This window comes from Rutidosis leptorrhynchoides, chromosome 8 (genome assembly GCF_046630445.1).
Source record: "Rutidosis leptorrhynchoides isolate AG116_Rl617_1_P2 chromosome 8, CSIRO_AGI_Rlap_v1, whole genome shotgun sequence".
In the NCBI taxonomy this organism is placed as follows: domain Eukaryota; kingdom Viridiplantae; phylum Streptophyta; class Magnoliopsida; order Asterales; family Asteraceae; genus Rutidosis; species Rutidosis leptorrhynchoides.
The window spans coordinates 341,407,632-341,430,385 of record NC_092340.1 but is presented as its reverse complement, the minus strand read 5'-3'; the positions used below and the strand labels follow the sequence as shown (position 1 = coordinate 341,430,385).

The following is a 22,754-nucleotide window of genomic DNA, read 5'->3' as shown; positions in this document are numbered from 1 at the left end:
GGGGCAAGTTAATTGTCTTCTAATCTTGTGCTTTTCAAGATAGATATTGAACTCGGTCGATAAATATTCTCCTCCATTATCTGTGCGTAAGCACCTAATCTTATTATTGAGCTCACTTTCTATCTTCTTCTTGAACTCTTTAAACTTCTGAAAAGTCTCCGACTTCTCCTTCATGAAGTAAACCCACACATACCTTGAGAAGTCATCAATGAATGTCATCATATACTTCATTCCTCCAAGTGATGTTTGTTTCACTGGTCCGAAGACATCTGAGTGTATTTGCTCTAGTGGTGTCTTGGACTGATGCGCTGACTCCTTGAATGGCAATTGGTGAGCTTTGCCAAATTGACATCCAGCACATATTGTATCTGTTCGGATATCAATTTGAGGAAGCCCATTTACTATGCGTTTTACCATCATCTCCTTTAACTTGTTGTAGCCCACATGCCCAAGACGTTCATGCCAAAGATCAGCCGTCTCATTTTTTCGAGTCTTATCCACATAAGCTGTTTCAGCAGATAATACATAGACCGATTCTATTATTCTTCCTTGCATAATTGGATTGCCAACCACCTTCACTCTCTTGAATACGGACACATCTTCTGGTCCAAAGAGCACATAATTCCCTTCTGCTGTCAATTGTGGTACTGATAGTAAATTCTTCTTTAGGCCAGGGACAAGATACACCTTCTCAAGTTGGAGCTTATAAGAGTCGCCTTCATTTGGAATTATTGTCTTTCCAATGTGAGAAATAGACAACCTTGAATTGTCGGCTGTCAACACGACTCTCTTTCCTTTGTAATCCTCCATTTCTTGCAGCTTCGTCTCATCATTGGTCATATGATTTGAGCACCCAGAATCATTGATCCAATCATCTTTGTAGTTTATTTTTGACTTTAAGGTTGCTGCAAGAGCTTGATCATCCATGTCAGCTTCGACGGAGAGTCCTGCTTCTGCATCCCATGTTTCCTCATTAATGGTTGCTTCGAATGTGACCTCTTTCTTCTCATCTCTTGCGGCGGCCACATTTCCTTCGAAAGTTCGCCTTCTGGGGAATCTACATTCTCGAGCAAAATGACCCTTCTTGCCACAATTGAAGCATTCACCATTCTTTCTCTTATCATTTTTCCCGTATTATTGGCGATGATCTCTTCTTCCTTGTTGAGCTCCCCCTGAAGCGTTGCCTTTTGATTTTGGGTGACCCTTCCACCCATATGTCTTACTTTCTTTCATCGCCTCTTGTCTTTGAGATGTTGCTTTCTTTTTATTGGTAAAGAGTGCATCTTCTCCATCTTTTATGGTTACTTCATTCATCTGCTTGGCTAATGCCTCTTGATTAGCCAATAAATTCTCCAGCTCTATTAATGATGGTTGAGTAGGCCATCCTCTCACAGCGGCTATAAATCCATTATACTCTGATCTTAAGCCGTGGATGATAATTCTCTTCATCCTTGCATCACTCACTTTCTCTTCAGGAGCAAGTTGAGATATCTCACGGCAAATTGATTTCACCTTGGTGAAGTACTGAGAAATAGACAGACTTCCTTGTGAGATACCCGCGAGCTCATTTTCCAAGAGCTGGAGGCGTGCTTCATTCTTCTTTGAAAATAATTTTTCAAAAGTTTCCCAAGCTGCCTTTGGTGTTTTCTCGTCACGGATGTGCTCCAATAGATCCTCCTCGATTGTAGTCTTCAATATAAATAAAGCCTTCCCGGCCTTGATGTTCCATTTTCTCAAGGCTTCGGCATTTTCTTTCGGTGGAGGCGTTGTGTCACTGCTAGCAACTATTTCCCATAAATCCTGTCCTTGTAGGTAGGATTCTATACAAGTCCGCCAATAACCATAGTTGTGGTTATTGAGACTCTTGATTCCACTGCTCGTACTTGCAAGATCTGCCATCATGACGTCCAACGTCCAATAAGCTTGGTCCCAGACCGATGAGCTTTCACAGTTCCTAACTGTGCTCTGACAGAATCTCCCTTAGGGCCTTGGTGAAAACAAGCCGATGTAAACGTCCAACGTTTACCGATTTCCTCCACTAGAAATGGTCCCGAATGACCCGCTCTGATACCAATTGTTGGAAGCTTCGACGAGCCCAACACACCCACTATAGAGGACCTAGAAAGCTTTCTCTTCTCTACTTTCTCTAACTCACACTCTTCTTCTCTTCTTCACAACTCACTTCTTATTTCACTCTCACAACTTCCACAACTTACTTCACACTCTACAAATGAAATCATCACCCTTATTTATACTACTTCATGGAAGTTTCTAGAAACTAGATATTTCCATGGATATATATAAATATCTAGATATTTTTATACATATAAATATCTAGATATTTCTTACACACATAAATATCTAGATTTTTCTCTCATATTCTAATATCTAGATATTTTCTTATACATATTAATATCTAGATATTTTACCCATATACATTTACTAATTCCATATTATTCTAAATTTGCATTGTATTTTAACATACTTTGGTCTACCCAATAGTGTATATTGACAATTTTTTTTAAAAAAAAAATGTATTTTCTTTGAAAACTAAAAAAAAAAAAAGTGTATTTTGGCTAATTTTTCATTAGTTTGATACGTACACTAATTATTTAAAACTGTAATAAAAATAAAATGCTTACGGGGTATTTTGTTTTTATCGGCGCACGATAAAATTGGGACCGATACTTGAAAAGAATATACAGTAAGTCATGTCACATGAGTCACATCTCCCGGGGTCACTTGAATACATCCAAATTATCTATTTTCCCCCAATTCTCAAATGCACTTACTTCACTCACCAACCAACTACTCCTACTCAACTCAACTAGCTACTGCTCCTGTTTGCTCCTTAATCTCTTCACCAATTCTCATTCACCAATCGAAACTGTCATCATATCGTGATAATGTAGGTACACTGCTATCAAACCCCACAACATAAACACTCAAAGTTCGCATCTTTTTCACAGTTCTTGTTTACATTCATCTTATCTTCCGTTCTGTGTATTGGGTTTGTTGGATTGTACTTAGTTTATCACTTGTTAGGGCTTTTTTGTTGTAAGGTGTGAATGCACACCAACTGTTCGATGATATTACTACCGCAGAATTGAGTTCAGTTTTGGAGATTGATTTTTGAAGTTAAAGTTAGGTTTTTGATAAAATGGTGGAAATGCACTCCACCTGTTTGATAATACTGCTGCTTGTTAAATTAGTTGTTGTAGGAACAACAGAATTGGATTCACTTTTGGAGATTCAAAAGGGTATCCATGAAGATTCATCTGGGAAAGTTTTGCATTCATGGAATCCAAAATCGTTAGCTTCAGATGGTTGTCCCCTTGATTGGTATGGTGTTACTTGCAGCAATGGTCACGTGACATCTGTGATGCTTAATGGGTTAGGTTTAGTTGGGAAGTTCCATTTTGCTTCGATTACAGGACTTAGTATGCTACGTAATTTATCGATATCTAGCAACAGTTTTGAAGGTATTATTTCGAATGAAATCGGCTCCATTGCTTCGTTGGAGTTTTTGGATATATCATCTAATTTGTTTCATGGGCCATTGCCAATTACAGTTACTGATATAAAAGGTTTGGTGCATTTGAATCTTTCTTTGAACTATCTTGAAGGTACAGTCCCCTCCACTTTTGGGAATCTTAAACAGTTGAACTATCTTGATTTGCATTGTAATAACTTTTCTGGAAATGTGATGGATCTTTTGTCGATTTTGGGTAGTGTAGTTTATGTTGATCTTAGTAGCAATGGATTTATTGGAACCCTGGATTTAGGGTTAGGATCAGACAAATTTGTTTCGTCGATTAATTACCTAAATGTGAGCCACAATAACCTTGGTGGAAACTTATTGTCCCATGATGGACTGCCTTATTTTGATAATTTAGAGGCGTTTGATGCAAGTGATAACCAGTTTGTGGGCACTGTTCCATCTTTTAATTTTATGGTTTCGTTGCGGATTTTAAGGCTCGGTAGCAACAAGTTAACAGGGTCCTTACCAGAAGCTCTTTTGCAAGGAAGTTCAATGATCTTGTCGGAATTGGATCTCAGCCTCAATGAGCTTATAGGTATGCTTAAATGTGTGTGTAAGTCTGCATTTTTTTCATTATGAGAAGTTTATTAACAAGGTGTGTTTGTTTACCTCTAATTGAATGGTTTAGTGTAGAATGCTGAACCATTTAGCATTCAGTGCGTTTGTTTCTGACCTTTGAACGACAGATAGTGCTTAACTATTCTGAGCTTGAATTCTCTCTTAACCATTAAGCACCTAAATTTTATGTAAAATTCTCTTTAGATTATATATCAAGAACACTTTTTAAATAGCTATATTGTAGTTTTATGAGAGGCTTTTTAACAAGTAATAGTAGTTTAATTTTGATTGATGTTGTTTATACATTAATCATTCTCTTTTGCAGGTCCAGTGGACAGTATTTCGTCTACAACTTTAAGGAGTCTTAACTTATCATCCAACAAGCTCACTGGCATCTTACCTCTTATCATAGGTCATTGTTCTATCATAGATTTAAGCAATAATTTGCTTACCGGTAACTTATCAAGAATTCAAGGTTGGGGAAACTATGTTGAGGAGATTAATCTTAGTTCAAATTTGTTAACGGGTAGTTTCCCTATTCAAACTTCTCAATTTTTGCGCCTTACTTCTTTTAAAATCTCCAATAACTCAGTTAATGGTGCTCTAGATTCGATTTTAGCAACATACCCTGAGCTAAAGATAATTGATTTTAGCCATAATCAGTTTACTGGTGAACTCCTGCCTAGTCTTTTTAACTCAACAAGATTAAGTTATCTAAACATGTCATACAATAACTTCAACGGGACCATACCCATTGAAGAAAATAAGTCTCTGGTGAACCTCGAGTTTCTTGATTTGTCTCATAATTCATTAACCGGTCATCTTCCTAAAGAAATCGGTAATTACCAAAACTTGGTGTTACTCGATTTGTCTAATAACCGTTTAGAAGGTGTCATCCCCGATAATCTTCCTGTTTCACTTAAGGTACTTAACATGACATATAACAATTTTACCGGAATCGTACCTGAAAACTTGAAGAATTTTCACGATTCAGCTTTTCATCCCGGAAACTCTTTGTTAAGTTTCCCGTATTCATCATCTTCATCAGAGAATGTTCCAAACATATACTCGGGTCGCGGGTCTAAAAAAAGATCATATTTTAAGCCTGCACTTATTGCTGGATTAATTGGCGGTTTTTGTAGCTTAGCTTTATTGACATTCATTGTGTGCTATAAAACCCAAAAAAGTCAACGAGAAAGTCAACAAAAAAGTCAACGAGAACCCTCTTCGGTTCTTGCCACATCCGAAGAATCTAAAAAAGATGTTAGTTTCCAGAAAGATCTTGGGGCAAAGAGAAAAGCTGAAGAAGCATTTAGTTCATCTTCAAGTAAACATCATGAACAAGTGCCACCTGGATCATTTGAAGAACTGCCACCTGGAACAGTTGAGGTTTGTTCACCTGATAAACTAATTGGGGAACTTCATCTTTTTCAAAGCTCGGTGGCATTTAGTGCGCATGAACTTTCGTCAGCACCCGCCGAAATGATTGGTAGGAGTTGTCATGGAACGTTATATAAAGCGGTGCTTCAATCGGGTAATGTTTTGGCGGTTAAATGGCTAAAGGAAGGGATTGCAAAAGGGAAGAAAGATTTTGCAAGAGAAGTAACGAAACTAGGTAGTATTAAACACCCAAATCTGGTTTCTTTGCAGGGTTATTATTGGGGTCCACGAGAGTACGAGAAGATGCTTATATCAAGTTATATCGATGCACCTTGTTTGTCTCTTTATCTTAATGGTAAACTTCTTTAAACATGTACCCGAATCTCATATTTGTTACTAGATTGTGAAAATGGGTGGGTCGCGCAGTTTGGGTTCAGGTCAAAACCTTTTCTTTGCGTGGGTTGAAATGGGCTTGGTTTAGCCGAAATGTTTTGTATGATAGTTTAATTTTAGTTTAAAGAACTTAGTGTTTTAAATGATGGTTACTAAGGTATTATGACTTAAAACATAAAAAGGCACTTTTGGCAAGTTTTCTCCCTTTCAACCTGCTTCTTTTTACCATTTTTCTCAAGTTGACCCCTTTGACCCGTTAAAGTCAAAATATAACTCAAACGGACCTGGTCATGAGTAAATGGGTTGGGATTACCTTCACTATTTGAGTACTTTTATAATATTTAGAGAACATAATATGAATAATGTTTGGTAGTAGTTTAGTGCTCCTAGACTACTTGTTATATTATTCTTGAAAACATTTGTGGTCTGCTTGATCTTGGTTACAGGCTCGTAAAAGTATGCTTATTAGTTTAATCAAATATTTCATTGAAATATTAATTAAAGTTCATATTTTACAGAAGTTGATGCCAGTAATCTCCCGGTTTTAAACGTTGAAGATAGATACAAAATCGCTGTAGATATAGCCCGTTGTCTAAGCTACCTTCACAACGAGCGAGCGATACCTCACGGTAACTTAAAATCCACCAACATCTTGTTGGAACCACCCACCATGAAAAACCCACTTTTAACCGATTACAGCCTCCACCGGTTGATGACATCATCGGGTACAGCCGAACAGGTTCTCACTGCAGGTGCACTTGGATATCGTCCGCCCGAGTTTTGTAGTTCAAGCAAACCCTGCCCGTCTCTCAAAAGTGATGTTTATGCGTTTGGGGTCATATTACTTGAGTTGCTGACTGGAAAATGTTCTGCAGAGATGATTCTGGGCAGCAATGGTGAGGCGGTGGATCTGACTGAATGGGTCAGATTGTTATGTATTGAAAATCGTTGTATTGAGTGTGTTAACCAGCAGATTATGAATGATAGTGATGATATGGTTAATGTTGCTGAAAAGATGGTACAGGTGGCGCTTAAATGTATACTACCAGCTGATGAAAGACCTGATATGAAATCTGTTATGGAAGATCTTACACAGCTGACAAATTCAATTGATGTAAACAAAAATCTGTACTTTAAACAAATTTAATAGTAAGTTATGCTTATGAGTCTGAAGTTATAAAAGCATTTGTTTATAATTTATAAGCATGATGCTATGGAGTTTTAGTTAAGTAATTAAGGTGATACGTTTGTAACCATTATTCATTACGTTTGCTATTCATTATTCATTATAATTATATTTACAATGAAGTTATTTATTCCATTGTTATCATGACCATTCATACCTTACTATTTCTACACATGACAACATAAAAGTTTTTCATCTCAATACATACATAACATGCCAACTTGTACCCATGACAATACAAAAGCTAGCTTCCGTTGAAGTCTGTAAATAGATTCCACTTCACATGCATGTCAACTCTATACACAACCTGAACCAAACCAAGTTAAAGCAACTTAAAGTTGATCTTACCAAATAAGTATTGATTTATGCTTCCCACTCATACACTCATTAATTTTTATGATCTTGATCTCTATATATCTACTACACCAATAACATTCTTACAATTCATACAGTCCATCCAATTCTTCTCTAATACTTCAACTTCATTCACAACATACGGATAACTTCAAAACTAAAGATCAGTAGTTCAGAATGAAGAAGGTCATATGTTTAGTTCTTTGTTACCTGTTATTTTCAGCGGTGATACGTGGACATGATGAAGATTATTGTAAAGGTTATGGTAATACACTACTTTTAACTTTCATTTTGTATATTCATTATAAAATATAACTATAGTTTATAGACGCGGATTATATTATTGGCCTCTTTATTTATTGAAAAAGAAATAAAAGTGTATTAAAGATAGTCAAATTATTATATGAGTAACTAATTATATCATGTGTATATAATCCTAACTTTGTTTTGTTTTATTTACTTAATAATAGGCCGGGAGATTGAATCTTACCTATATGATCTTACACCTAGATCATGTACGTTGGATGCTTGCGATCAGATGTGTTTGGATAATGTGCCAAAAACAAGAACCATTACAGATTCAGGGTGTTTTATGAATGGAACCTTTTGTTATTGTTGTATGAGTTTGGGAGTTAATGATCATCCGGTTTCGCTTTTGTTTTCGTGTGGTTTAGTGTTGTTTTGTTTGTGGCTGTTAGTCCCTGTTTAGTTGCCTTTTGCTAGTTGTGTTTGTCTATTGCTTGTTTAGATGTCTTGTCCAGTTTCTGTGATGGTTTGGTTTGTGTTGGTTGGCTAGGAACGCTTATTGCTTGCGGCTGGTTATGTTAGGTTTCGTGTTCGTTTTCTAGCCTCGGCTCCCCGAGTCTTCTCTTGTATCTTATTTTGATAGGTCTCAATCATCTATTGATGAAAGGTCATTTGGTTAATATAAGTGACGTTTTTTTTTGTCATATAACAATATTAAAATCATTCTTGTGTTGTGCTCGTATTATTTTGAATGCTAAATAATGTTACATTAACAAAATAAATTTGGTGATCACGTAATCAAGTTATTTGTCGATAAAACAAGAGCATGTGTAAATGAATCACCAATCTAATAATGACTAGCCAAATATTATAATATTATAATAGTTTTTTTTTTGGCGAAAATATTAATATATATATATAAAAGATCGTAAAGATCCGGTGGAACATACAAATGACAATGATTGAAATTGAAAGAGCTCGCTCTTGTCGTCCTACACCCAGGACGATTACAATGATTGAAAGATAACGAGCATAATGAAAATGAAAGACAACACAACGTATAACCACCAAACCTAAATCTAAATATACCATAAAACCGAGCTCGTATTCAACCCCGCAAACACTACAACTCAACAGCCGCACACAAATATGAACGCCGGGCACTCCAGCAGCACCAAACCCGAGGCCTATTTTCCGAAGTCAACTAGATCGACGCACGCCGGCAACAACACCGAGTCCACCTAACAGACTCGGCTACGGGAATAATATGAACAAACCAATGAAACGACCACCAAACAGTATCAAATGCGCACTCAAACCAATAGAAGCCAAGCCATTCTCACCGAATTTTCGAAGGGTTTACAAATCCGTGGACCCCAGAAACCAGCAGAATCCGCCGGGAACCGTTAGAAACCGCCGAAAACCACCAGATTCTGCCGTATTCCACCGGATTTCGACACAAAAACGCCAATCGATACCTACAACATCCGCAAACACCAAACCCCAAAACGGAAAACGAAAACTTACCGGAAATGAGAGTAGATTTCCACCGGAAATCGCCGCCTACCTACACCTTCAGAAAGAAGCCGGAACCAGAAAGAGGAAGAAGCTTGATACGTTGAAACCCAACCACCAAAAACCGACGACCGGAACCCAAGAACCAAAATCACCGAAACCCAAATAACTTCCAGATCCTGAGCACAAACGGCTCAAGATCGCCGCCTGGAAACCGTAGGACAACCGACGAGACCGAACCCGCGAAACCCGTCACCGGAAAAGGAGGAGAGGCGGTACCGACCTTATTACACGAAAAGCAGAAAAGCCGAACCACCGGCGAGATGCCGGTGGTCGAAGGAGGAGAGCAACGGAAAGCTACAAACCGGCAGAGAATATCCGGCAATATTATAATAGTTACAAACGAGGGTTGGGGTTTGCCGCGCATTTCTGCGGATCATATTTCATTTGTGGTAAGGCGTTTTTAGAATTTGTTATTGTATATATGGTGGAACTCAACAATAACTATTTTTGAAAGTGTTACCTATGATAAATAAATGGAAAGTTTGTTTCTATTGTAGTATTGTAGTATTGTAGCTTAAAAGATATAAATGGGTGTGGCCTTTAGGTAGATTCTGTAGATTCTAAATGACTTCAAGAGTGTTCATATTGTTAATTCCTTCATCTATACAACTACTAATTGTTAGACGGGTTATTATAGGTTGGCCCAAGTTCGATATGTGGGCTTGGGTCCGTTAGGGTTATGTACTCTATAAATAGAGGCTAATGTAATCAATAATATTTACGGGTTCTATTCTATAAGATGGAATCTGCTACTGCATCAACGAATATCAGTTTATTTAATGCAGCAAATAAGAGAAAAAAAAAGCGTTACTTATGTTTATTTTATTTAATTGTAAGTGTTCTCTTTCATTCCGAGCTTTGACGATTTCGCCGCTCTGACTGCGGGGAGTGTTAGACGGGTTATTATAGGTTGGCCCAAGTCCGATATGTGGGCTTGGGTCCGTTAGTGTTTTCTAGGTCTCTTGTATCGCTATAAATACCGCATCAATAATCAATAATATTTACGGGGATTCATTCGGCTATAACAAAGAGAGAAAGAACGATGTACAGTTAGTAGAATTGATAAAGCAAAGACGGCATCTAGATTTGTAAATAGAAGAATAGAATTTAGAGATGATAGAAACGACGGGCGGTAGAGACAACGGTTTGTGGCGGCCGACTAGGTCTCTGCTCTTGATACCATCTTATAGAATAGAACCCGTAAATATTATTGATTATTGATGCGGTATTTATAGCGATACAAGAGACCTAGAAAACCCTAACGGACCCAAGCCCACATATCAGACTTGGGGGCCAACCTATAATAACCCGTCTAACACTGATGTATTATTTTGTATAAGATTATTTAAACTTTTAGTTATTTACTCTCTGGACACTTTAAGCATGATGGGTGTATAGGTTCAATGTTTCTGTCTAATGTGTTTCAGCGGTGAACGTTAATTGATAATTCCTATCTTCTTTTATTTCCTTAATATCTATAAACTAACTTAATCTTAAACCTTTACAACTTAATCCTAAGTATTTATTTGTCTGTGAATACAAGTTATTATTAACCTAGTGTGACATGAATTTATTGCATTATTCAATTTAATTAAATTGTTCGAGTATGAAATTTCACTTTTGTAATCTTATAAATTCGTGAGTGTTGAATTAAACTAGTATATTATAATAATAACAAAATTATATATGTTGAATAGCCACATAAGAGGTACTAAACTAGTTATATACGGAGTAAATAAATATCAAAATTGTATATATAGGCATTCCTCAAAGCGTAAAAATTCTTTTGGACCAGGATAACATTTTTTTAACATACTAGAGGAAGTCCTCACGCAATTTTGCCAACTTGTACCCATGACAATACAAAAACTAGCTTCCATTGAAGTCTGTAATTGGATTCCACTTCACATGCATGTTAACTCTATACACAACCTGAACCAAACCAAGTTAAAGCAACTTAAAGTTGATCTTACCAAATAAGTATTGATTGATAATTCCCACGCATAATTTTAATGATCTTGATCTCTATATATCTACTACACCAATAACAACCATGAGGGTGTTGGTGGCATGGTAAGACCCTGACCTTCCAATGTGGAGGTCAAGGGTTCGATTCCTTGCACCCACAAAGTTATTCTCCCTCATGGCCACGGAGGTTCGCCTGCAATGACTTCGGGCTGCTCGCAAAGCGAGTAGTCGCCCTGAGATTAGTCCGTTAAAAAAATGTTGGATACCCATGTTACATTATATTATACTACACCAATAACATTCTTACAATTCATACAGTCCATCCAATTCATCTCTAATACTTCAACTTCATTCACAACATACGGATAACTTCAAAACTAAAGATCAGTAGCTCACAATGAAGAAGGTCATATGTTTAGTTCTTTGTTACCTGTTATTTTCAGCGGTGATACGTGGACTTGATGATGATTATTGTAAATTCTATGGTAATATACTACTTTTAACTTTCATTTTGTATATTCATTATAAAATATAACTATAGATGCGGATTATATTATTGGCTTCTTTATTTATTGAAAATTAAAGAAATAAAGTGTATTAAAGATAGTCAAATTATTATATGAGTAACTAATTATATTGTGTGGAATCCTAACTTTGTTTTGTTTTATTTACTTAATAATAGGCCAGGAGATTGAATCTTACCTATATGATCTTACACCCAGATCATGTACGCCGGATGCTTGCAATCAGAGGTGTTTGGATAATGTGTCAAAAACAGGAACCATTACAGAGTCAGGGTGTTTTAAGAATGGAACCTTTTGTTTTTGTTGTATGAGTTTGGGAGTTGATGATCATCCGGTTTCGATTTTGTTTTCGTGTGGTTTAGTGTTGTTTTGTTTGTGGTTGTTAGTCCCTATTTAGTTGCCTTTTGCTAGTTATGTTTGTCAATTGCTTGTTTAGATGTTTTGTCCAGTTTCTGTGATGGTTTGGTTTGTGTTGCTTAGCTAGGATCGCTTATTGCTTGCGGACGGTTATGTTAGGTTTCGTGTTCGTTTTCTAGCCCCGGCTCCCCGAGTCTTCTCTTGTATCTTATTTTGATAGGTTTCTCTCATTTATTGATGAGAGGTCCTTCGCTTAATATTAGTTATTTTGTACTGATAAAAAGAGTAATTAACAATATTAAAATCATTTAATCTTGTCTTGTATCATTTTAAATGCAAAATAATGTTACATTATATAAATAAATTTGCTAATCACATAATCAGTTATTTGTATTTAAGAATAACTGACCAGAATATTACTGTACAATGACTGACCAAAATATTACTCTATAAATAATTAGTGACAAAATTTGTTAGAAAGTATTTAAACAGAGGATCAGAATAGAATGCCTATTCATCATTTCCATAGATAGGTCAAATGACAGCAAGATCACAGCATCCATACAGCAGGCCAACGGCTAGTATTCATCTAGAATACTTAGGCTCCATTCCTTATTTAGCACACTGTAACAATATAAATAGCTTCATATTGTAAAAACCAATTCAAGCATTATCAATTTACAAATCAATAATACGATCAGTTTTTCTTTCTTTATTCTTAATATGGTATCAGAGCAAAAGGTGTAGGATCTAAAGATCAGTACACACGCTTTGTATCTCGATCATCTGCCTTGTTTTTTTTTATTATTCGAGTGGTTACAATGTCAGAAGACAGCAGCCATACTCAAAGCAGCGAAATCAGTGAATTAACTAGCCAATTGGCAAAGTTATTTCAAGCAAACATGGAATCTCAAGCACACAGGCTTCCAGATTCGTTGAAAATCAATTTAATCCTCAACAACACAAACTTCTCTTTATGGTCAAGGATGATGAAGGTTGCAATCGGAGGAAAATCCGATGCCCTCCTTAATCATCTGACCGATGATCCGCCAGCAATTACAAACAACAAATGGAATCAAGAAGACCTGATTGTGTTCTCTTGGATTATTCAAAACATAGAGCCACAAATTGCAAGCAACTTGACCCAATTTCCAACTGCAAAAGCTCTATGGAATGCACTCATCACAACGTACAGTGCAGGCAAAGACAAGCTGCAAACCTTCGATCTGCACGTTAAAGCTAACAACATCAAGCAAGAAGGTAAGTCTTTAGAAAAATTATGGTTAAAAATGCAAGGGATTTGGGGTGAAATTGATATGAGGGATCCAAATCCCATGGAACACCCTAATGACATTGTCAAATATAATAACCTTCGATCAGAACAAAAATTGTTCCAATTTTTAAATGCTTTAGACCACAAACACGACAATATCAAAAGGGAAATTCTGAGATTAGACCCCTTACCAACCGTTGAGAGTGCTTATGCTGCAATTCGCAAAGAAACTGCACATCAAACCATATTTGGCACTAAGACCGAAGTCCCTACCCACTCCGGCATCGCAACTGGCCTTGTAGCATCAAAAACAAAAGACCACGATGGCCATGGACTCATATCAAAGAATCACCGCCGACCTGATTACTCACAATCAACTCGAGACAAAGATAAACTCGAGTGTAGTAAGTGTGGAATGAAAAGACACACAAGGGAACAATGCTTTAAGGTAATTGGATACCCGGAATGGTGGAACGACGGCCATAAAAAAAGGTAAAGCATCAATGGCGACGGCAACAGGAACCACCGAAGGTAACAATGAAGTCAACAACTCCGGTGCATCTACAACTGGCGGTTTCGGTTTAATTGCAGCAGAACAACAAGGTGGAAGTAACTTTGGGTATTCATCAGACCCCAATTTGGGGTTAGGGTTATCGAACCCTAATTTGGGAATAGGGTTAGGGTTTCACCAAACGGGGACACGAATGGGAGCAGAAAAGGGGAATGCCCCATTTAACCCACCAACATCCGACTTTTTTAATTTTGACACTCATATTAAGACTAATTTACCGGATAACCCCTCTGTTTTTAGTAATTGTACTAATAAAAAATCTTTATTAAAACCTAAATACGTTTCCGAACTTAATGTTTCATACACTAACGTTGTTTCAAATAAAACAAAAAATAACGAATGGATAATTGATAGTGGTGCAACGGACACCATGACATTTGACGAAACCGACTTTTCTCTACAATCAAAACCCAACAAAAATAAAATTAAAACGGAAAATGGCGGAGTTGTCCAAGTCAAGGGCGGAGGGATGGTTGAAATATCTAAAAAATTAAATTTGAAAAATTGTTTACACGTCCCTGCTCTCTCACATAAACTTTTATCGGTTAGCCATGTCACCAAAGAACTCGATTGCACTGTTTTATTACACCCAACATTTTGTATCTTACAGGACATCAAAACGGGGGAGATAATTGGGCGTGGTACTGAACGTGATGGTTTGTACTATGTGGATGAAGTCACTCAAGATGGTACTATCATGCTAGCTCATGGAACCACTGAGAGACAAGCTTGGTTATGGCATAGGCGTCTTGGTCATCCGTCCGCTGGTTATTTAAATATTTTATTTCCTAGTTTATTTTCAAAGAATAAAACGTTTGAGTGTGAAACTTGTATCTTGGCTAAAAGCCATCAAAACTCTTTTAAAACAAGCAATACAAAAACTGAACGCCCATTTTCCTTGGTTCACTCTGATGTATGGGGGCCCGCAAAGGTTAATGGGGGGCATAACTTCCGATATTTTTTTATTATTTGTTGATGATTGCACTCGTATGACATGGACATATTTTTTAGCAAATAAATCCGAAGTATTTGATATGTTTACTAAGTTTTTTGCCATGGTTCAAACTCAATTTCAAAGTAAAATACAAATTTTAAGATCCGATAATGGTGGAGAGTTTGTCAATTCACAAATGAAAGCCTTTTGTCAAGAAAATGGTATTGTTCACCAAACTTCGTGTCCTCATACACCCCAACAAAACGGGGTTGCCGAAAGGAAAAATCGGATTTTATTAGAAATTACTCGTGCTTTAATGATTGAATCAAATGTTCCAAAGTCTTTTTGGCCGGAAGCTCTTGCCACGACAACTTATTTAATTAACCGTCTTCCGACTAGAGCTTTGGAACTTAAAAATCCCCTCGAAGCCTTAACCAAATTTTACAAACCCCCGTTAAACCTCACTCTTAAACCTCGCATTTTTGGGTGCTCGGTCTTTGTTCATATACCTAAAATCGAACGAACAAAACTTGATGCGTGTGCTGAGAAATGTGTCTTTGTGGGTTACGGGGTCAATCAAAAAGGGTATCGATGTTATAGTCCAAAAAGGAGACATATGTTTGTCACTATGAATTGTGATTTTTTAGAAACCGAATATTTCTATGCTACCCAGCACACGAGTCAGGGGGAGAATGAACCTAACGACACTGTGAGTTGGCTAGATATACCATCATCAGAAGAAGTGACTCATGCCACCAATCCACAAAGTGCTCCATCTATCAGTACTACCAACGAGAATCTTCCCCGTAATGAGGTAAACACAGAATCTCTCGAAACTAGTAGTACTTCTAACCGTGAAAATGAAGATGTGTTAGTACAGGAAAGTGCCACAGGTCAATCCTCTGAACCCGAACCACAATTTGAACAACCATCTGAACAAGAACAATCATCAGAACAAACCGAACAATCATCAGAACCCGAACAACAAGTTAAACAACCAAGAGAGCAGACTCAACAACAATACAATCTTTCTCCAAGAATAAACAGAGGAGTCCCACCGAGAAGCTTCTCCCCTGAGAGGGAATCCCGCAGATCAAGATATCCTAAGGCAAACATTGCCAAAGGAAATCTATCAACAGAAGCTAAACAGTTTACTTCCGCGTTATACTCTGAGGAAATTCCAGCCAAGGTAGAACATGCCTTAAAATCAATCCACTGGAGAAAAGCAATGGAGGAAGAAATGAAAGCCCTTCTAAATAACAATACTTGGGAAAAATGTGTCCTTCCAGAATCAAAGAAACCGGTTGGATGTCGATGGATATTCACAATCAAACACAGAGCTGACGGCACTATTGAGAGATACAAAGTGCGACTAGTAGCCAAAGGGTACACTCAAACCTATAGCATAGACTACTCTGAGACTTTTTCACCAGTAGCCAAAATCGACACCATCAGGGTCCTTTTTTCAGTTGCTGCAAACAAAGATTGACCACTTCATCAATTTGATGTTAAAAACACTTTCCTTTATGGAGATCTCAAAGAAGAAGTTTACATGGAAGGCCCTCCCGGCTTCACATCAGGCTTCAAAGAAAGGGAAGTTTGTCGACTTAAAAAATCTCTTTATGGGTTAAAACAATCCCCCCGGGCTTGGTTTGGGCGTTTTACTATAGCAATGAAAAATTATGGTTTTAAACAAAGTAACTCCGATCATACATTATTTTTAAAACAAAGGAAAAAATTTAATTACATGTCTTATTATATATGTAGATGATATGATCATTACAGGGAATGATCACGAAGTAATTGCAAACTTAAAGTTAAATTTGTTTAAAGAGTTTGAAATGAAAGACCTTGGGAGACTCAAATATTTTTTGGGGATTGAAGTCTTACGATCCCAACAGGGAATCTTTATTTGTCAAAAGAAATACATCCTTGATATCCTTGCTGAAATAGGAATGGTCGATTGCAAACCAGCTGAAACTCCCATGATCCCGAATCAAAGGCTATATATAGAACAAGATGCCGAACTAGCTGACCGAAGCCAGTATCAAAGGATTGTGGGAAAACTCATCTACCTTTCCCACACTCGTCCCGATATAGCTCATGCGGTAGGGGTTGTCAGTCAGTTTATGCACCAACCACAAAAACATCATATGGACGCAGTATGGAGGATTATCAAGTATCTAAAAGGAACTGCAGGGGATGGAGTTTTGTTCAAAAGGAATGGTCACTTAGAAGCTCAAATATTTACAGATGCTAGTTATGGAGGAGAGAAAGGAGATAGAAAATCAACTTCAGGGTATTTTGCCTTAGTAGGAGGAAATTTAGTCACATGGAGAAGTAAAAAACAAAAAGTAGTTGCCCTTTCTAGTGCTGAGGCAGAATTTCGGGGAATCACTAGAGGGGTAACCGAGGCATTATGGATCAAGAAACTTCTAACAGAAATCGGATTTCCTCCCCGAGACCCCATCAAGATCATGTGTGACAATGAAGATGCAATCGCGATTTCAGAAAATCCAGTCCAACATGACCGAACCAAACACATTGAAATAGATCGGCACTTCTGTCATAACCCGACCTTAACCATAAGGACGAATACAATAACATATGATTTCATCGCGAGGTATTGACCTCTATATGCGACGTTTTTCAAAAACTGCATTCGTTTTTACAATACAAACCATAACTTTTATTACAAATACAAGGTTTAAACAAGATAATAATGATTATCGTTTAGCGATAATCTTAGACTTACAAACTTTACATGTGATAATAACAATACGACTTCCAACATATTTTACATTACAAATCCTCCGATATGCAGTTTTATTTTTGACACAAATATGCATACTCAAGATCTTGCTTAAATTCAACATGTTGCAGCGGAAGCTTTTAGTTATCACCTGAGAATAAACATGCTTAAAATGTCAACATAAAGTTGATGAGATATAGGTTTAATGCCGGCAGCGTTATAAATATAGACCACAAGATTTCATATATAAACGTTTTAATAAAAATATTCTAAGTTGTTGAGCACTTGATAACCATACTTAACATTTAATCAACGTCGCATATTCCCTTTATTATGAAATCTTACTACACTGTACCAAGTGTAGTCACCGAAACGAAGTACTGTGCAACCGTTGAATACTGATCGTCCAGTCCGGTTGGGGTTGTCAGGCCCGATAGATCTATCAACAGGATTCGCGTTTACAATACCTCATGTAAATAGTAGTTACCAAGTTACAGGGAAGTATGCCAGTGGTACAACTCAACGTAGAATATATATTTTTAATCACTTGTGTCCATAACGTAAATTATAAAATGCATGTATTCTCATCCCGAAATATTTAGAGTTTAAAAGTGGGACTATATACTCACTTTTGCCTTGAAGGTATTTATCACGACTTGGTCTCTGATAGATATCACGAACCTAACCATATATATAATATATCAACATATTTTCTTTTTAAGTAATCGTTATATATATATATATATATATATATATATATATATATATATATATATATATATATATATATATATATATATATATATATATACTTTTAATACTTTTAATATTTTCTTAGTCCGTAGTTAGCAGTCCGATGTTAGTGGTCCACAATTAGTTGCTTAAATAAAATAAATAAAGACCCTATCGTATTCGTATTGATCAGAATTAATCTCGACCCATGGTACCATGTTGTCAAGTGACGTGTTGCGTACATAAAGTACCGTGTTGTCAAATGACGTGTTGCGTACAATCATGAGGTCTTATGATTAATCTTCTCGTGTTGTTTATGGGTGGTCCTGAAATATATAAAATCAAATCATAAGTAAATATATATGAAATATCATATTAATTAGAAATATATGATTAATTTAATTTTTCTCCAAATATTTTCGTAGCTAAACTAGCTTCGGATACCCGATCTTGTTTTAGTCGTAGTTTCTTCATTACAACTCCGTTTTTGTTGGTTCAACTTGCCACTTCCTTGGATCGAGTCAATTTTTAAGAATATGAACTGAAAATACCTTAGGTTGTATTCGAAATCACAGGTTATAGGTCAAACTTTAGTGAAACTTATGAAAGTGATCATTTTCCATCATAAAAACAACATTTAATGATCATTTTTCTAAAAATACTTACACTTTGAGTTAAACCATGAAATTTTTATGTGTTAACATATTCATAAGAAATATCATTTTTTCAGAACATGAACCTCCAATTCAAAGCTTAAGATGGTTTTTAATTATCCAACCCAAAACAGCCCCCGGTTGCACTCCGACGACGTAGATTCAGTTTTTAAGATGTTCTTTGTAAAACCAAGTTATATCTTGTTAAGTTAGCATATCATTATGATATATTATAGGTCTTGAAGTGTTTTAAAAGTTAAGTTAGAAGGATCTATTTAGTTTGCAAACAAGTTTGAAATCATTCAAACTATGTTCTTGTTGTTAAAATTTTACAACACAAAATAAGATAGCTATATAAATATGAATCGAATAAGGTTATGAACAAGGTTACTACCTCAAGTTACTTGGAAAAAGTTACTGTAAAAGATGAGAAAAATCCTAGAACCAAAAGAGTGGTGGAGTTGGATCAAAAGGTTGGAAGTAAACTTGTATTTTTGGAAGGATTATTGAAGTTTTCTTGTAAGGAATTTATTATGATGATTAAGGCTTGTTTTTGAAGCTAGATCTTCATGGTTATTTGCTGAGATTGTGAAGAACACTTAAGGTTCCTAAGAGTGTGTTTTTGGTTAGAGAAAATGTGTAGTAAAAATGAAATTGGAATGGAGTATAAATGGTGGTGAAAAGATGTATAAATTTGTAATATTGTGCAAAAGTCTTGTAATATGCCAAATTGATTAATCATGCATGCTAAGATCCAAAATTGGCTGACTCATGGCTGCTAATAAAGTGATTGTGATGTGTATATACTAATAGTAATTACGTATAGAAGCTGGGTATGATACGAGTACATATACCCTAGATATACGTATAAAAATCTTGAGAAAACGGAACGAGGATTCAAATAAAGCTATCTTTTGTAAATATACTTATATTGTTTTATGTATATAAATCCTTTAAAAGTGATAAAATACATATCTATACGATACATGTATAAGCATTATAAGTTTTAAGTATTTAAGTCGAAGAACGTCACATATAGTTATCGTTTTGAAAACTTAAGTTAGTAGTCTCAAAATATACTTATAACTCATTGTTATTAGTACACAATGAGATGTTAAAACATTCTTAGATCATGTTAAATATATAAAAATACATATATATACACAAACGTATAATTATCGTATGTTATATAGTTCGTGATATCATCGGTCAAATTGGACGGTCAAACGTTGTGTAAAACTCTTTTCAAAAACATAAGTCTCAACAATTTAGATTGCTTATCATGTTGGTAAGGTTTAATTTATGTAAATATTAATCTTATAAGTGTAAAACGATCGGAAAAATCCGGGTCGTTACAACTTCATCAAAGAAAAACTTGAAGCAGAGATAATCTCCCTTCCTTTTGTTAGGTCTGAAGATCAACTTGCCGATATCCTAACCAAATCAGTCAACGGAAGATCGTTTCACGAGGTACTCGTCAAGTTAAACATTAGAAATCCCATTGTTCAACGTGCGGGAGAGTGTTAGAAAGTATTTAAACAGAGGATCAGAATAGAATGCCTATTCATCATTTCCATAAATAGGTCAAATGATAGCAAGATCACAGCATCCATACAGCAGGCCAAACGGCTAGTATTCATCTAGAATACTTAGGCTCCATTCCTTATTTAGCACACTGTAACAATATAAATAGATGTGTAGTTCATATTGTAAAAACCAATTCAAGCATTATCAATTTACAAATCAATAATACGATCAGTTTTTCTTTCTTTATTCTTAATAAAATTATATTTTCCAAAGTGTTCAAGCTAAGCGATATACCCTTTTCTAAAAAAAGAAAGGGCAATATACACCATTGGGTCTTACAACATTACCAAGGTCGACCAAACATCAGAAGTTGGTGCCAGTAATCTCCCGATTTTAAGTGTTGAAGATAGATACAAAATCACTATAGATTACAGATTCCACCGATTGATGATATCATCAGGGACAGCCGAACAGGTTCTCACTGCAGGTGCACTTGGATACCGTCCGCCCGAGTTTTGTAGTACAAGCAAACCCTGCCCGTCTCTCAAAAGTAATGTTTATTGCGTTTAGGGTCATATTACTTGAGTTGCTGACCGGAAAATGTTCTGCTGAGATGATTCTGGGTAGTAGTGGTGAGGTGGTGGATTTGACTGAATGGGTCAGATTGTTATGTATTGAAAATCGTTCTATTGAGTGTGTTAACCAGCAGATTATGAATGATAGTGATGATGTTATTGTTAAAGTTACTGATGAGATGATTCAGGTGGCACTTAAGTGTATTCTACCAGCTGATGAAAGACCTGATATGAAATCTGTTATGGAAGATCTTACACAGATAGGTGACGCATTATAATTATACTACTATCTGTAGGTTTATTTAAGGACTATATCTCAAATTCAATTGATGTAAACAAAAATCTGTACTCTAAACAAATTCAATAGGAAGTTATGCAAAACATTTGTTTATTATTTATAAGGATGACGCCATGAAGTTGTAGTTAAATAATAAAAGCATTTTGTAATATCATCTTGTTAGGTTGTTGTGATATGTATGATTTGCTTCATTCTGCTCTTTATTTTTTTTATTTTTTATTTTTTTTTGCGGAATTAAACGAAAACTTTTATAACTAAAGACTAAAGAGCTTAACCAGATACAAGAAAAATCGACGAGCCTCGAAACAAGAAAACATCAAAGCCTAACCAACTAAACACACTAACCGTTTCGAGCCTCACATGAGCAAAAACTACATGAACGCAAGCGATACTACAACAAACAAATCCAAGCAAAGAGAATGCGCACACACAATGCACACGCTCTAGACAGAGCGAAAAAACCAACACACATTACGAACAAACAAGCGAACCACAAATGAGACAACCTTGTGAACTATGTAGTATATGTACTATATGTAACAAGTTATTATCAACTGTTTTGTAGCAAGAACTAGGTGAGGGACCTGCCGCGCGTTATTGCTGTTTTAATGAAATTTTTGTTGTACGAAGGATATGTTTGAGCTTAACAACAATTGCGTTTAAATTACATAATTGCATCTTACATATTTGTTGTTAGACTTGTCGTAGATCGAGCTCCACAAAGTATTACGTTTTTGCGAATTTCCATCTCTCGAGTCTTCGGAAACGTTGATGCAACACTCAGCCAACCACGCTTCTTCACGTTTCTTCTTTACTTATCCATAACGTACATTTTTTCGCCACTTTTGCTAGAATTAAATTGTACGTTATTATATATATATACATATATATATATATATATATATATATATATATATATATATATATATATATATATATATATATATATATATATATATATATATTATATATGTGTGTGTGTGTGTGTATGTGTGTGTGTGTGTTGGTGATTTTAGCATGATCCAACATTCATTTTAGGGATTGGATTACTATGTTGAAAGTGTTTTCGAACCATTGATACGTTACACGAATTCGGAGAGTGTTGAGTACACGTTCGTAAAACGTGAGGTGGTTTGAGGTTTCTTTTGAACTTGGAAATAATGTTTGGAACTTAAGAAATGCGAATTGGACTTGAAAGAATGTGAAACGCGACTTGAAAGGATAAACACACTTGAAAATAAGCTTAAACAAAAATTTGGTGTGCAGTAGCTTTAAGCCGAGGCGCGACTCCTGGGCCTGCGGCGCGGCTTAAGGCATGATTTTCATGTCGAGCCTTTTTGCATGTTCTGAAGTC

The 22,754-nt window shown here is 36.0% G+C and overlaps 2 protein-coding genes across 2 annotated transcripts; both read left to right on the top strand.

The window, feature by feature from the left end:
• The first annotated feature begins 3,427 nt into the window (after nt 1-3,427).
• LOC139862689 (LRR receptor-like serine/threonine-protein kinase GHR1) lies at nt 3,428-7,070 on the top strand. Its single transcript, XM_071851313.1, has 3 exons — nt 3,428-4,076; nt 4,425-5,834; nt 6,391-7,070. The coding sequence occupies exons 1-3, from the start codon at nt 3,443-3,445 to the stop codon at nt 7,017-7,019; spliced, it is 2,673 nt and encodes an 890-aa protein (XP_071707414.1). The 5' UTR covers nt 3,428-3,442; the 3' UTR covers nt 7,020-7,070.
• A 5,836-nt stretch (nt 7,071-12,906) lies between these two features.
• Nucleotides 12,907-13,854, top strand: LOC139864567 (uncharacterized). Its single transcript, XM_071853150.1, has one exon. It carries the CDS (start codon nt 12,907-12,909, stop codon nt 13,852-13,854), a length of 948 nt encoding a protein of 315 aa, XP_071709251.1.
• The last annotated feature ends 8,900 nt before the right edge of the window (nt 13,855-22,754 follow it).

Bases quoted from the DNA above. Each gene is read 5' to 3' on its own strand.
- LOC139862689 (XM_071851313.1), top strand. From the start codon at position 3,443: ATGCTACGTAATTTATCGATATCTAGCAACAGTTTTGAAGGTATTATT. The intron at 4,077-4,424 runs GTATGCTTAAAT...TCTCTTTTGCAG, and splicing joins CAGCCTCAATGAGCTTATAG to GTCCAGTGGACAGTATTTCG. The intron at 5,835-6,390 runs GTAAACTTCTTT...CATATTTTACAG, and splicing joins TTTGTCTCTTTATCTTAATG to AAGTTGATGCCAGTAATCTC.
- LOC139864567 (XM_071853150.1), top strand. From the start codon at position 12,907: ATGTCAGAAGACAGCAGCCATACTCAAAGCAGCGAAATCAGTGAATTA.